At 40.1% G+C, this 14563-nt stretch overlaps 1 protein-coding gene across 1 annotated transcript in view; it reads left to right on the top strand.

Annotated features, from left to right (window-relative positions):
- The window catches only part of Adgrg4 (adhesion G protein-coupled receptor G4), a 96866-nt gene that overhangs the window by 35126 nt on the left and 47177 nt on the right, over positions 1 to 14563 (top strand). Inside the window, exons 4-8 of the mRNA XM_074063263.1 lie at positions 1248 to 7262; positions 8202 to 8296; positions 10023 to 10087; positions 11638 to 11677; positions 12893 to 12945. Coding sequence (XP_073919364.1) covers positions 1248 to 7262; positions 8202 to 8296; positions 10023 to 10087; positions 11638 to 11677; positions 12893 to 12945 — 6268 coding nt within the window. The remainder of the gene's footprint in view (positions 1 to 1247; positions 7263 to 8201; positions 8297 to 10022; positions 10088 to 11637; positions 11678 to 12892; positions 12946 to 14563) is intronic.

Raw genomic sequence — 14563 nt, 5'->3', positions numbered from 1 at the left:
ATATAAAACTTTCCCAATAATAGTATGAGTTCTTTGAGGGAAAGAATCATGCTATAAATCTTTTTATTTCTCATAGGACTTACAATAGTATTGACAATATTTGTGAAATTTAATTTACTTGAATGGAGGCATACGCTAGGCTCTAGTGCCCTTCAAAACAGGGTGCACAGTCAATATCTTAGAGTGCAGGAAAAATATTGCAACTGCTATTTGTACTTATTCTGTGACATCCCTTTGAAATTTCTATCTTTGTGTATGCTTCTAATGTACAGAATGTAAATTTATAATGCACACATGGATACATTATATATCTATATCTATATATGCAAAATGGTGCGTGTTCAAGATATTTCAATCTTGAGGTTCCAGATAAAACATTTTAAATCTATAGTATTTAAATGAGCAATAGAAATTTCACCAAGTCAGTCAGGCCCAAGTGCTGGTGCACACCCACAATTCCAGCACTCTGGAAGCTGAAGCAGAAAGATTATGAGTTTGAGGCCAGGCTGGGCTACATAACTAAATCCCATCTCAAAAAAAAAAGAGAAGAAGATAAAGAAAGAAATTCGACCAAATCAAAGTCAGATTAACTACATTTTTGTGCATTTACTGTGTGCCAGGTGCACACAGTAGACATTCGACACACATTAACTTACTTAAGGCTCACAATAATTTTGTAAGTTAGGTGGTATTTTAATTCTTACATTACAGAGGAGGATACTGAAGGACAAAGAGATTTGTGACTAGTCCAAAGTAATAATAAACAAGTGATGAAGACAGGATTTAAAACTGCATCTATTTGAATCTAAAGTTGATCTTTTTTGGAAGTTTTTAAACTACGCACTTCAATTTCTTTAATAGATACAGAGGTAATCAAGTTCCCTGTTTTTCTTAAGCGAATTTTGATAGGCATGTCTTTCAAAGTCTTGGTCCTTTTCCCATAGCGAATCATCCTAATCAGTGTACCACTCTAGTATGCATCCCTCTTTTAGGAGTACCTACATCTTTTGTGGAGATACTGTGCAATGGATGCCCTCCTACTATTTATTTAACCAGGGTATTATGAGAACCATACAGTGATTCTACAAAGTAGAGAATCATCTTAAGAAAAATTAAGTAATCAAGTGCCTTGATTATATCTGTGATACTCAACTCTCTTAAAAATGAAATCATAGAGCTCTTTTTAAAAGAATTGTCTCTGATTTCTAAGACTCAATCCAAGTAACACATCCTTTTTGATTTTTCAGTTGTTTTTGAAAATATGACAGTTCAAGAAAGAAGTACAACTCTTTCACAGCAAATAGATTTGACAATTCCCTCCCAAATCACTGGACTGAAACCACAAGAGACTATACATTCCTCTACAGTGATGTCAAAAAGCATGCCTGTGTTCGTAACTGATTACACAACCATATCATATTCCAATACAATATCTCCACCTCTGGCTACAATGACTGTATCAAAAATTTTAAACACATCCTTATCTGGGACAGCTACATTTGCAGATATCTTGTCTACTTCAATAGCCACCACTTTGCCTACCCAGAGTACATCCATACATGCTACCACTGGTTCCATGAAAATAACTAAATACCCATCTTCAGAGAGCACAAGGACAACAAAAATGGTGGAAGCCATAGCTACTGAGAAATTTCATCCAACTACAGCTACTAATTTCTTTTCCACGTCAGGATTTATCAAAAATTCCTTTGTATCTAAAACTTCAGCAACCGAATCTCAGTCAGCCATTATGAAGACAACTTTATTCTCAACTACTGAGTCAACATCCAATTCTACAACATCTTGGCCAAAACACAAATCCACAGATTTTGCAGCACTCTCTATCTCCGCATCTGCACAGGAATATCTTATAGCTACAGCTGTGAGCACTGTACCTTGGTCCACAGTAGAAGAAACTACAGCTATAACTACTGGGACTGGGAGTTCATCAGCCTTCACGCCTGAGTCTCTGCTCACCTCCACAGCTGCTCCCATGAATTCTGAAGTTCCTAGAAATCAGACATCATCAACACTGGCTACGCCTGATATGGAAGTAACATTTACAGTTCATTCAGTGAGGCCTATTGAGACCACGCCTGTCCTAAGAACAGCAGAAACAGAATTGGCATCTCCAAAATTCCAGGGTGTCTCTTTGCCCAGCATGGAGGATGCCATGTCTACTTCCATGCCCAAAGAGACCTCTTCCATGGCCCTTTATCCCATGACTTCCTCTATAGTCATTGGAACTCAGAGTGTACAGATGGTTACTGATGCTGAGAGTACACATACAGCCTTAACTCCTGGAATCACACTTGCACCTACAGTGGCCGAAACTATGCTCTCCCCCACAAGTGCAAGGCCTGTGTGTACCCAGAATACACCCACAGCTGGTGATCATATGCTTACTCTGACTCCCACTAAATCAGCTTCCACACCTGAGGCATCTGAATCAGTTCCTGCATCTGTAACTGATGAAACAGCCCATTGGTTCTCCACCAACAAGACCACTTGGACTTCTAGGCCAGGCCAGACCCTACTGACATCTACTAATTCGCCTACCATACTTACAGTTGTACCTAATGAAAATTTCACATCAGCATTTCATGACAATACTACTAACACAGAAATTTCATCCACAGGTATTAATATCGCCCCACCAGAAGCATCCACAGAGAGCAAGGCTACCGCCAGCACTGATGCTACTGCAGCCAGATATACAACCGCTCTATTCAAATCGACATCTCCACAGTTTGCTGACTTCTCCAGTGTTTCTGAAACCACATCTGTCACCAGTCTGCCTGAGTTTAAAGTCACCACCTTACTACTGAAAACTATCCCTGTGTCCACAGTAGCTGTAAGTGAACATTCTCTAATACCGAGGGAGACAGTTGTTCCATCAGTAGCTACCACTGCTGATATGAAACGAAATCTTTCTACTGAAGAGAGCACTTCTGAGACCACACAAGCAGAAACAAATGGTACAAGCACATCTGTTGATACAACGACCCCTGTACCAAAGACTGCAACAACACCAAGAGTCAATGCCACTGTGATGAGAAAAGAAACAACTTCCCATCATCTTGGGGAAACATCAACGATAGCAACAGTAGCTGAGGCTTCTCCATTTTCAGCAGTGCTGGAAGAAGCAACAGATGAATCATCACAAACAGCTTCTGTCACCTTTTCTCCTTTTCCTGATACAGAAAAATTAACAACCACATTGGATAATAAAATTGTAACTTCTGAGATGGGATGGAGTTGGTTTTCGACAAAACTGATGAAAAGTACACCTAAGAATTCATACAATGGAACTACAGAAATATTGAATTCCACCCATACCTATACCACACCTTGGACTTCAGAGACACCTGAGGGAAATTCAACTCCATCTCCCACTTCTGGGAGTACTCAGACATTCAATCCCCTGGGTGCTTCCACCACAAGCATATTGGAAACTAGTTTCAGCACTGCTCCTACAGACAGAACAGCTATGTCCTTGTCTGCCAGTATCTTGCCTGCACAGACTACAGCTCTGCATTTCTCAGCAACCACTACTCCTGTTACCCATACAGTCTCACCACCAAATAATATCTCTGTGGTCACCTCTGTGGTGGTGTCTGATGAGAATAAGGTGACCACGCCAGAGCCTTCTACTGTGGCCATCGATTTCTCCACATCTGTGCTCTCAGATGTTTCCACTCTGTCATCAGCTACAATGACCACAGCATCAGGAACACCATTGGGCAAAACAGCTTCCACAACTAGCAATACCTTGTCTACCCACAGAGACTCACTTTATACCACTTCAGAGGCCACAGTGATCTCTGCCACAATGACATTCACAGCAGCTCCCTCACTGAAAAAAACTCTGGTACCCTCCCTGAGACCCCTCACTCCTATGACAACAAAGGCTAAGTCCACCCTTCCTTCCACCTCAACTGGAACAGTAACTCCATCCATACACACTCTTCTCTGCTCAAAACCGCCCCCTGACAACATTCCTATCGTGACCTCTGCTCATGTGATCTCAACTACAGCTACACCAGTAGCAACTCAACCCGTATCGCAAGTGGAGGAGACTTCTACCCCTGCTCTTAGCTTTCCGTATACTTCCAGTGGTGGAGAAGATGTTGTTAGCTTAGCTACCGGCACCACACAGACCTCTACTGTTGATGCGACCATGCCCTCACACACCTCAGCCAACAAGCTTGCTACCTTAGGAGGCATTCACATTTCTCCATCTTCCAAACTTCCTGTAAACACACAGGTCTCCACCCAACTGGTGACTGGCACCTCTACTTCATCTTCTGACAAAGAGCAGATGACCATCTCTCTGGGGAAAACCCCTCGAACTATGCAAGTGACAGAAATTTCTCCATCCAAGGATTCTTTCATTTCCTACTCTCAGACCACTTCAGACTTGGAAATGACAGATATGGGATTCTCTGAGACCACAGAAATTTCCAACCACCAAACACATTTATCTACAGAGATTCCACTTGGGACTTCACCTGATGGAAATTCAGCTGTACCTTCCACTTCTGCGAGCACACAGAGTATACATATCTTGACCTCAAGTAACACAGTGGATGTTCATATTTCAGAAATGTCTACCAGTCTTGAGAAAACATCTCTCCCTTCACAGGCTCTGACAATAACGAAAATTTTACCTCCTGAAAAAGAAAGTGCAAGTGTCCTTTCAGTGTCCTTGGAAAGTGTTAGTTGTGGAAAGTGTCCTTTCCACACTCCCAAGAGTGTGGAAATGATAGTAAGTTCCTCCTCTGTGACTCACCCTGTCTCCACTGTCCAGGATACTTCATTTGCAAATATCACAACCTCAAGAACAACCATCAGCACAAGTCTTTCACACTTGTCTTCACTTAAGACTCAACCTGAGGTGACTTCAGTTGCTTCTTCCATTTCTGAAAGCACTCAGGCTTTCCCTAAGTCCCTGATGCTTTCCACAACTGGACTATCTAATGCCAATTTTACAGTTAACTCTAATGATGGGATCACTACAGCTGTTTCTGTTCCAAATGCACCTACAACACTCTCTGGGGAAACCTCTTTGGAAACGTCAATTCCTATTTACAAGATGTCTCCATCACCAGTTAATGTCACTGCCTTCGCCTCCAAAAATGTTTCCACTACTCCCACAATACTAATAACTAAACCTTCTAAAACAACACGGCCAGGTTGTTTGAAAAGTCCCTCTGTAGCTACCTCTGGGCCTTTGTCTGAGATGTCCTCAATGCCAGTTAATGACTCTGCTTTTTCACCTACAGTGGTTTCTTCTGACACTTCCAGGGAAGTTGGGTCATTTTCTACTTTATTGTCTTCAACTACCCCCAGGACTACCATGAACATACAAACATCTACATTGGCTGTCACACCTGTGACATATGCTGGGCCTACTTCCAAAAAAAGTTCAGTGATTTCCTCTGCTTTCACTAACTCAGAAATGACAAACATGTCTTCCAAGATCACACCTACATCTGTTTTTGCTCCAACAGAACCAACTTTTCCATCCACAAAAACCATTTCAACCATGGCTAGGGTAGTGACTTCAGATGTAGGTACCACTGCCTCCTCTCTACTCAATTCTAAGAACACTGAAGCTATTTCATCCATTCCAAAGACCACATTTTCTCCATTACCATCAACAACCCAGCTATCATTGCGAGACGAGACTACAACTCCAAGCATATTACCTGGCATTACTAACAGCTCCTTTTCTACTATGAGCAGCGGTAAAGTGACAGATTTCACAAATACTTATTCCAGAACTGCTGTCCCTGAAAGTGGGCTTTCACCTACTCCTTCAGATAATGCTCATACTTCCCTGGCTACTCAGGTTTCTCCATCTTTGACCAGCTTAAAGCGCACTCCTGGACCCACAGAAAATGTAAAAGCCATCACTGCGTACCTTTCCTCTAATACCAAAAAGATGACTTCCTCATCAGAAAATACTTTCTTAACAACTGAGTTAACAAAAAGTGCCACATCTGTGAATACTTCTGCTTTATACTCTCCATGGACCCCATCCAGTACAACTACACTCTCTTTGACATCACTTCTTCATTCACTTCATAGTACAGAAGCCAAGTTCTCTACTCCAAAGCTCTCCCCTCCTCCTACATCCCAAATGGTTGAATTTCCAGTTCTGGGAACAAGAATTACATCTAGTAATACTCAGTCTCTGCTTACAACTTCCTGGAACACACCCACCATGACTCGTGTACCCACACCCAACAAGATGGAAACAGAGACTCTACACCTTATTCCTGGGTCTTTGTCAACATTTGCAGCTTCTCAGACTGGTCTAGTTTCTAGAGGTGTTATGGCAACATCATCATTTCCTACACCAGAAATTCTTCCTTCCTTTGGGCCTTCTGAGAGCCGTTCATCATCAATATCTTCAAGAGTTCTCTCTACCACTTTGGCTGACATTAAGCACCCATTTGAGAAAAAATCCACATTTGTAACCCCTGGAACCACCCTCCTATCAAGTCCTCCTACAGTTTCCAAGGCTGCTACTTCACCTATGCTGACTTGGATATTATCTAGTCTCCCTTCAGGCTCCCCCCTGACAATGGGATCTAATGCTTCTCCTGCTCCAACATCCTCTATAGTAAAGGTGTCAAAATCCACATTTTTAACTTCGGACACGATACCAACATACCCATTCACTAACTTTGCCACACTACCCTTTGCTACAGGAAGCACCATACTCACCAAAACCCCTCCTGTATCTACACTAGGCAGTATCACTTCTGGCTCCCCAACTTCTCTCCCTATATCTACAAAAACCGCAGATGCCACTGTACACATTTCTGCATCCCCTGAGGCATCCTCCAGAACCACCATGACTGACAATTCCAGGACTGTGTCTCAATCTCTGACCTATAGTGGAATGAGTGCATCACCTTCTACAACTGACCACGCCCACACGATATCTGTTGGTTCCACACCACCACCACCTAGCCCTACAAAAATGACTGCATGGAGCAGATTTCCAGCTGCATCAGCATCCTCTGCTTTAATTCCTCCTAAGCCCACCCTGGACTCCCTTATAAATACAATCACTACTAAACCCACTGCTACTGGAGCCTCAATTCCACTCATATCCACTGAGGTGACACATCCTACAGCAACTGTGTCTTCACTAATCTCTTCCTCTTTTGAGACAACCTGGCCGGACTCCACATCTTCCATCCCATCTACAGAATCATTCACTTCACCAACTGCTGCCAGATCCCCAGGTATAGTTCCTTTTATCCCTAATAGAATTTGTGGACAATGGGTCATGTCTTTTCCAAGGTGGCCAATTCTCTGAAGGCAGAAAAGGATGAGGAAGGGTGCGCCCTTCTTCAGATAGTGAGTACAATGGGTACCTTACTAAGACACAGAATTTTCTAGCAAATTTTCTCATCTTCATTGAAATTTATCTTTTCACCCAGTATGGCATTTTGAAGTCCCCTCTCCACTTGTTTTATTCTTGATGTCCTGACTGATTCTTCATAGACACACCTACCTAGTAAAAAGATCATGTGACCTTAGGACTGTCATCTTAGTCACACACCAGAAAACAGTAGAAGATACACTATCTTGTCTTTTGAATTCTTCTCATGCAAGTTTCAGCCTTCTCCAATCCCTACATCCAGCAGCTAGAAATACTTAGCCATAGCTAGGGTGTATTTGGCTTCCATATTGCTCAAATTTTGAATGTTCTTGCAACTTTTAACACTCAAAAGTAAAAATATGACAGTACATGCAAGATCAAGAGGGGCATAAGGAGAGAAAACCCTAAGGCAGAAAGAAATGCATAGGGGGAAAACAGTTATTTTCTCAAGGTATATGCTTGGATGAGATAATGCTTGTCTTGGGCATTGAATGGACTAGAAATCTGTTGGTCATTGAAAGTGGAGAATTTAGGAGATTTGTTGCATGTCTATCAACTGTATAGAAATCAGGGAAATGCCCAAATAAAGTAAAAATGGGATGATAACGTCTTTCATGTTTTGCTTTTGGATATGGAGCCAAAAGTGCTTTTAATATTGGAGTTAAACTAAGTCAAGTTTAGGAATGTGAAATCATTGTTTTGTTTGCTTTAAAATGGAGTGTACTTTTGATCAAATCTACAGAATTCAAATTTCTTTGATGTAAACGAGTAAAATTAACCTGCTTATTTTTAATTACAGTTTCCTTCTACAATATTGAAATGAGCTTGTCTATCTCTGAAGAAGAGCCAAAGGTTCCTATTACCAGTGTTATAAATGAATTTGCAAGAAATTGGGTAAAATAATCTTTTGAATATTTATTGTACATAGAAGTATATAGGCAAGTAGATTAAAACTAGACTTTACTTTTTCTCCTACTGATAATCCATTTGACATATACAGTTTTGATTTTTTTCACTGCAAATCTATCTACTCTGTAAGCAACACTCTGAAGATCTATGCAAGCTCTATTTCATAGTACCCGTCCTAAAAGCTTTTATGGAATGTTATTATTTTCATTTTTGAGATCTGTACATTTTCCTCCACTGATACAAATTCTGAGTCATTGCCAAATTTTCCTATTTGGGGAAAATAGGAGAGCAGTGATAACAAAGTCTAGCCATTGTATTTAAGTATCTTTGTTCTCTGCATTTTTAACTTTTCTCTATCTCTAACGCACTGAATGTTTTAGTTATCCTTACATATTTCTGATGATGAGACTAATAACACTCCGTAAAAATGTCACACATTCACATCTAACACAGAAAGTGCATGTCATCTACCGCTTTTACTTGCAAACTGCTTTAAATAATTTAAGGTATGTTCTTTTATATTTTTCTATACAAATTATAACATTGTGTTTTTCACAAAAGTAGCTGCATTCCCCAGCATTAATGCTACTCTCCAACTTGCTCTCCTTCCCGCTTACCCATGTATTTTTTTTTGTGGTGCTGGAGGTAGAACCCAGGGCTTGCGCAGGCTAACCGAGCACTCTCCCAATGAACTGTATCTCCAGCCCTTAAACATGTACCTTTGAAAACGTATTCATGATGATAAGTATCTCTTTCCCATACATGTTAACTTATTCATACGGTTTCACTATATGGTTGTAACTTAAAGTTTTGTTTTTAAATCCAGACATCCATTGATGGACATTTAGGTTTTTTCCCTCTATTTTTAAACATATCTGAAAACAATATTCTTGCTATATTATTATTTTGGAACACTCAAATATTTCTAGGGGAGAAATTCCTGGAATTGAAATTGTTGGATCAAAAGTTGTGAACATTTTGCATTTTAAGAGCTTTCTCTAAATGGCCTCCCAGATACCAACTTGTACCTTCCACCCAACAGTGGTTGCTCATATGGGCTTCCCTTCAACTCATCCGCACTTATTTTAGACGACATATGACATGACTGTAGGTGCTTGACGGTGGGTGAGTGTATCAGTCTGCTTAGGCTGACTTAGGAAAATACACAGATCGATGAAAAAAAAAAAAAACCAGGCATTTTCTCACAGTTCTGTGAGGAGAGGTGAAAGATCAAGATAAAGGTGCTGGCAGGATGGGTTTTGGTGAGGTCTCTCATTGGGAGCTTGAAGATGGCTACCTTCTTGCTGTGTCTTCACATGGTATCTCCTCTGTGTGTGTACATGCGCCTCTGGTCTCTCTCTTCCTATAAGGACATCAATTACATTGGATCAAGGCCCCACCTTGTGACCTAGTTATTTAACCTTAATTACCTCCCGAATGACCCTATCTTCAAATATAATCAAATTGGGGGCTAGGGTTTCAACATTTGAATTTGAGTGTGTGTATTGGGGAGTGGGCAACCTAGCCCGTAATAAGGTGCAAGATGTAAATTGAAACACTGAGTAGAGCAGAAGGAAATAAATGTTGAGCCTGCTGAAATAATGAATGCAGCTTAAAGATCACATTGTCCCAGGTGACTGTGCTGTGTTAAAATGGGAGAGTGGGAATAGAAAAATTGATTTTCTTTTTTCTTTGCTTTTATCTTTTACAGTTGAATTCTGTATTTCAGCACAGTGAATTTTCTCTTGCTAATCTGGCTATTCAAATTAATGGCAGGTAAGTGAATGCCATTTGTGGTTCAAATGGCAATTTGAGGGCATTCTGGTCTGTTCCTATCCAGAACGGTTTCTGGTTGTTTATGTCTGAGATTTAGGGGCTGCTTCCCATTTAGAGGAGTTGCATCTTTCCTTCTGAGCATAAGTTCTCTTTGGAAAGAAGATGAAATTTGTCTTACTTTAGGGTGTAAAGTCAATGGAAGAACAAAACATAAAAAATAAGTAGAGGAAGTAATGAATAACAATCTACTCTTAAGACAATGAATCCAATCCCATGATAGTGAGAACTCACTCACATGAGAAAGTCCATTTATGAGCCCTCTGCCCCCATGACCCAGACACCTCTCACTAGTCTCCACCTCTCAACACTGCCACATAGGAGGACTGACTGACCTCAACATGTGACTGCCTATCTCCTATATGCTGGGCCTTTCATTTCTTTTACGTGTTCAAATATAAATAGGTTAAACAGGTTCATGTGAATGAAAGGAAGGAAATCCATTGATTGTCTCAGTCAGTTTGTAGTACTATAACAAAAATATTATAGACTGGGTGGCTTAAACCAAGAAATTTATTTCTCACAGTTCTGGAGGCTGGAAATCAGCATGATCTGGTCCTGATGAAGGTCACCCTGTCGTGTCCCCACATAGCAGAAAACAGAAAGCAGGAAGCTCTCCTATCTGTGCTATCCACTCTAATCCTGCTCACAAGGGTTCTTCCCTCATTACCAAATACCTCTCAAAGATCAAGCCTTCTAACATTCCCTGCACAAGCTTTTACATATGAATTTCATATGTGGGTTGCTATTCAACCCACAGCAGATATTAAAAGAAACTTGGAGATATTTAGTGTATACAATATTTTAAAACTGTGTATTGTCTTTCCTTATTGCAAAAGTAATATGTGGTCACTATAAAATCTTAGTGTTTTGTAGGAATCTATGAAAGGGATAGTCAAAATCTCTGAATGACTTTCCTTTCCCCATTCCTTCATGGTCTCCTGTGGACAGCTTGTTTTACATATTTCTCTAGATTTTCTTTATGCATTTACTAAGAGAATGAGTTCCTACTCTGTATACTGCTTAATGACTTTTGCTTCTTGCTTTATAATACATCATGTACTTCTTTTCAGGACAATACATGAAAATCTGGCTAATTCATTTTAATAATTGCATAAGATTATTTTGCATGGACATGCCATTATGTTTATTCAACTGTCTGGTGAGGGATAATTGAGCAAATCTTACCATCATGTATGTGTGTGTGTGTGTGTGTGTGTGTGTGTGTGTGTGTGTGTGTGTGTGTATATATATATATATATATATATATATATATATATATATATACTCCTGCTTATACCATTATGGGATAGATTCCTGGAAGGATTGCCTACTGAAGACTTACCAGGGTTGTTTTGGAGCACTGGATTATTTGAACTCACAGCTGGGGAAAATAGGCAATCTGCTGTTCTATATCAGAGTTGTCTTTATCCTGCTCTGTTTTTTTGGTACTACATTTCATTTTCTATTATTTTGTGGTGTTTTTGATACAGAGACACTTCTATGGAAGAAATGGTCGTGCACCGAGATATTGTAAGTAATTTTTAAAAATGAGTCTACTTGTGATCATTCTATACTTGATTAGATATAAGTAAGTAGCTCTTCTACCCAAGGTTATATTATCAGTCAAAGTTCAGTGGTGATAATCGAGGATCAAATTATATTATTTCTTTTGCGATTGGCACAAGAACCTATCCAGAAAGTCATCCCCCGTTTTTCTGATCTATATGCGTGGTAGTTTTTTGAGGCACATTTTCTTGGGCTATGGGAAGGTGGAATGATTTGGGGATTATAAATGGCAGTTGAATTTCTTGACTGTAGATATCTTGCAAAAAAGTCTGGCACTTCCAAGAGCAACACAATTGTCTGCATTATGTGACATTCAGATAAGAAGTCTAAATCCACCCTTTATTTGTATAGATTTGAAGTCAGTGTGACAAAGCTATCTCATATCATCCTTTCCCCAAATCTTCCTGCTTATTACAGTACCTCAAAGCTTTCCAATGGTAGAATCTAAAATGATTAGAAAGCACACATGCCTCAAGATATTTAAATGAGATAAATATTTTGACTATACAGAATACAACCAAGCCTACAGCGCATTCCAAATCATCTGACACCATTTAAAATACTTTCTGTAAATAGCTGTCAGAATTTTAAAATTTAACAGTTATAGATTATATGATATAACAAAATATCTGTCAAATAATAGATATAAAAGCTTTTTGGTAGTAATCTGGTCAGGTTGCCTGGGTTGGAATCTCTGCTCCTCTACTTCCTGACTGTGAGAACTGGGTAACTGAATTAACTGTTTGGTGCCTCAGTTTCCTCGTCTATAAATTGAGGGCTGTTAGAGAAAATAAGTAATTTGTGTTAGGTGCTTAGCACATGGCTTAGGATGTATTGTTTTTCTTGTTTTCTTTTGTCACCATGATGTTAATATCCAGATCCAGAAGGCTTATATTATACCCCCAGTTCTGTGACTCAACTGTGCAATACTGGACAGATCATTTAACTTCCCTGAGACTCCATTTACTCATCTAGAAAATGGGGTGGCATTCCTTGTACTGCCTACCCTACAGGCTTGGTGTGAGGACCAAATGCATTACTGGTTTTGGGGGTGGCTTGCAGATAGCACTAGGTTACTTAAATGTAAATCAAAATTATGATTGTTAGCTATAAGCCCTGTACTCAATTTTGACATTTGTTTGAAGATTCCAGTGACTGTGTACTTTTCTTTTGCATCAGTTGGGACAGAGAGAAGGGCAAGAAATATCTACAATTTCCCATGAAACATACAGGTAAGAGATGAGTTTATTCATAGCTGGTACATTTAGTTCTGATTTTCCTTCCATTTGATTCTGTATGTGCAGTCTATTGGTCAGAGTTGTCAGAAGGAGATCAAAGTACCCAGTGGTTATTTTACAGATGCTGTAATTGGGCTCTTGGCTTCATGAAATAAGTTGTTTCATCTGGTCACGATACAGCCTAGCAGCCTGCCTCCTGCCTCTTTGTGTGGAGAGAAAATGGGGTAGAAAGTGATTGCAATTGGGGGATGGAGGAATAAAGCATTCGTTGTGGTCAACATGGTCCATGACATTCTGAGCAGGGAAATTGAAACACCAACCCCACGGAAAGCACCCGGGTCCTGTTGACATTCATGGTCCAGCCTTTCTTGGGCAAGGGCTCTTGTTGATTTGCTTCATGCATATCATTAAGGACATACAACCAAAGAAGGTTGTTCAAGGTGCCAGAGTATAGGGTCTGTTATAAGCAAGAGAAGGGTTTAAAAAGAGGAGTCCTCTTCAGACTATAAAGACAAAAGCTGAGAGAGGTCGGCTCCAAATGGAGTGGGCAAGACGAGCAGGCACTTCACCACCTATAGGATCAAAGGAGAGGGAAACATTGTCTAGATTGGGCAAACCCAGGTTTTGAGTAAGGACAGGGGCATCTAACTTTCAACATCCAGTAGGAAACTTAGCAAATGTGTTTTTCAAAAGCTGTATGTACAAATACAAATGGAAAAAAAGAATGCAAGTAAGCTCATAAATCTGAAACATTCTCCCTAATGAAATATGTTTAATGACCTCACTATAGAGGTTGAGGTCAACCTTATTCTTTCATGATTATTGTTTGTTTATTTATTTAATTATTTTGGTGGGACTGGGGTTTGAATTTGGCACTTCATGCTTGCAAAACATGCTTGCAAAACACCTCCAGGCCATTTTGCTCTGGTTAATTTGGAGATAGGGTTTCACGAACTATTTGCCTGCACTGACCTGGAACTGCGATCCTCCTAATCTCAGCCTGCCAAGTAGCTGGAATTACAGGCGTGAGCCACCGGCACCCAGCTCATGATACATTTTTTTTTGTGGCTGTACTGGGGTTTGAACCTTGAGTCACTCCACCAGCCCTTTTTTGTGATGGATTTTTTTTCAAGATAGGAGCTTGAAAACTATTCACCTGGGCTGGCTTCCAACCTCGATCCTCTTGATCTCTGCCTCCTGAGTAGCTAGGATTACAGGTGTGAGCTACCAGCACCTGGCTTCATGATACATCTTTTAGTGGAGAGAAGTAGTGGGTGGGCTTTTGTGACTGAGAGAAATGTCATCTCCCTGAATCTCAGTTCACTCATCTGGAGAGTGGGAATAATAACAGCACTACCTCAAAAGGTTGTTGTGAAGATAGAGTGAATGAAAACACACACAGCAAGCACTCCATAGATGCCAGCTATCATTATCATCATTATTATTCTATTATAGAAATAAGCCTTCTGCAGAACACATCTTTATAGTCTAATTGAGCATGTGCTTATTTGCTTTACTGCAGCAATGACGGGTAAATTGGAGACCAGAACAATAAAAGGTTTTCTTTGAAGTAATAGTACTCCATCTTCTCTATTAATTACTGTAACCTCCT

The sequence above is a fragment of the Castor canadensis genome, chromosome X (assembly GCF_047511655.1).
Source record: "Castor canadensis chromosome X, mCasCan1.hap1v2, whole genome shotgun sequence".
NCBI classification, from domain to species: Eukaryota; Metazoa; Chordata; class Mammalia; order Rodentia; family Castoridae; genus Castor; species Castor canadensis.
This window is presented reverse-complemented; position numbering and strand designations above follow the sequence as displayed.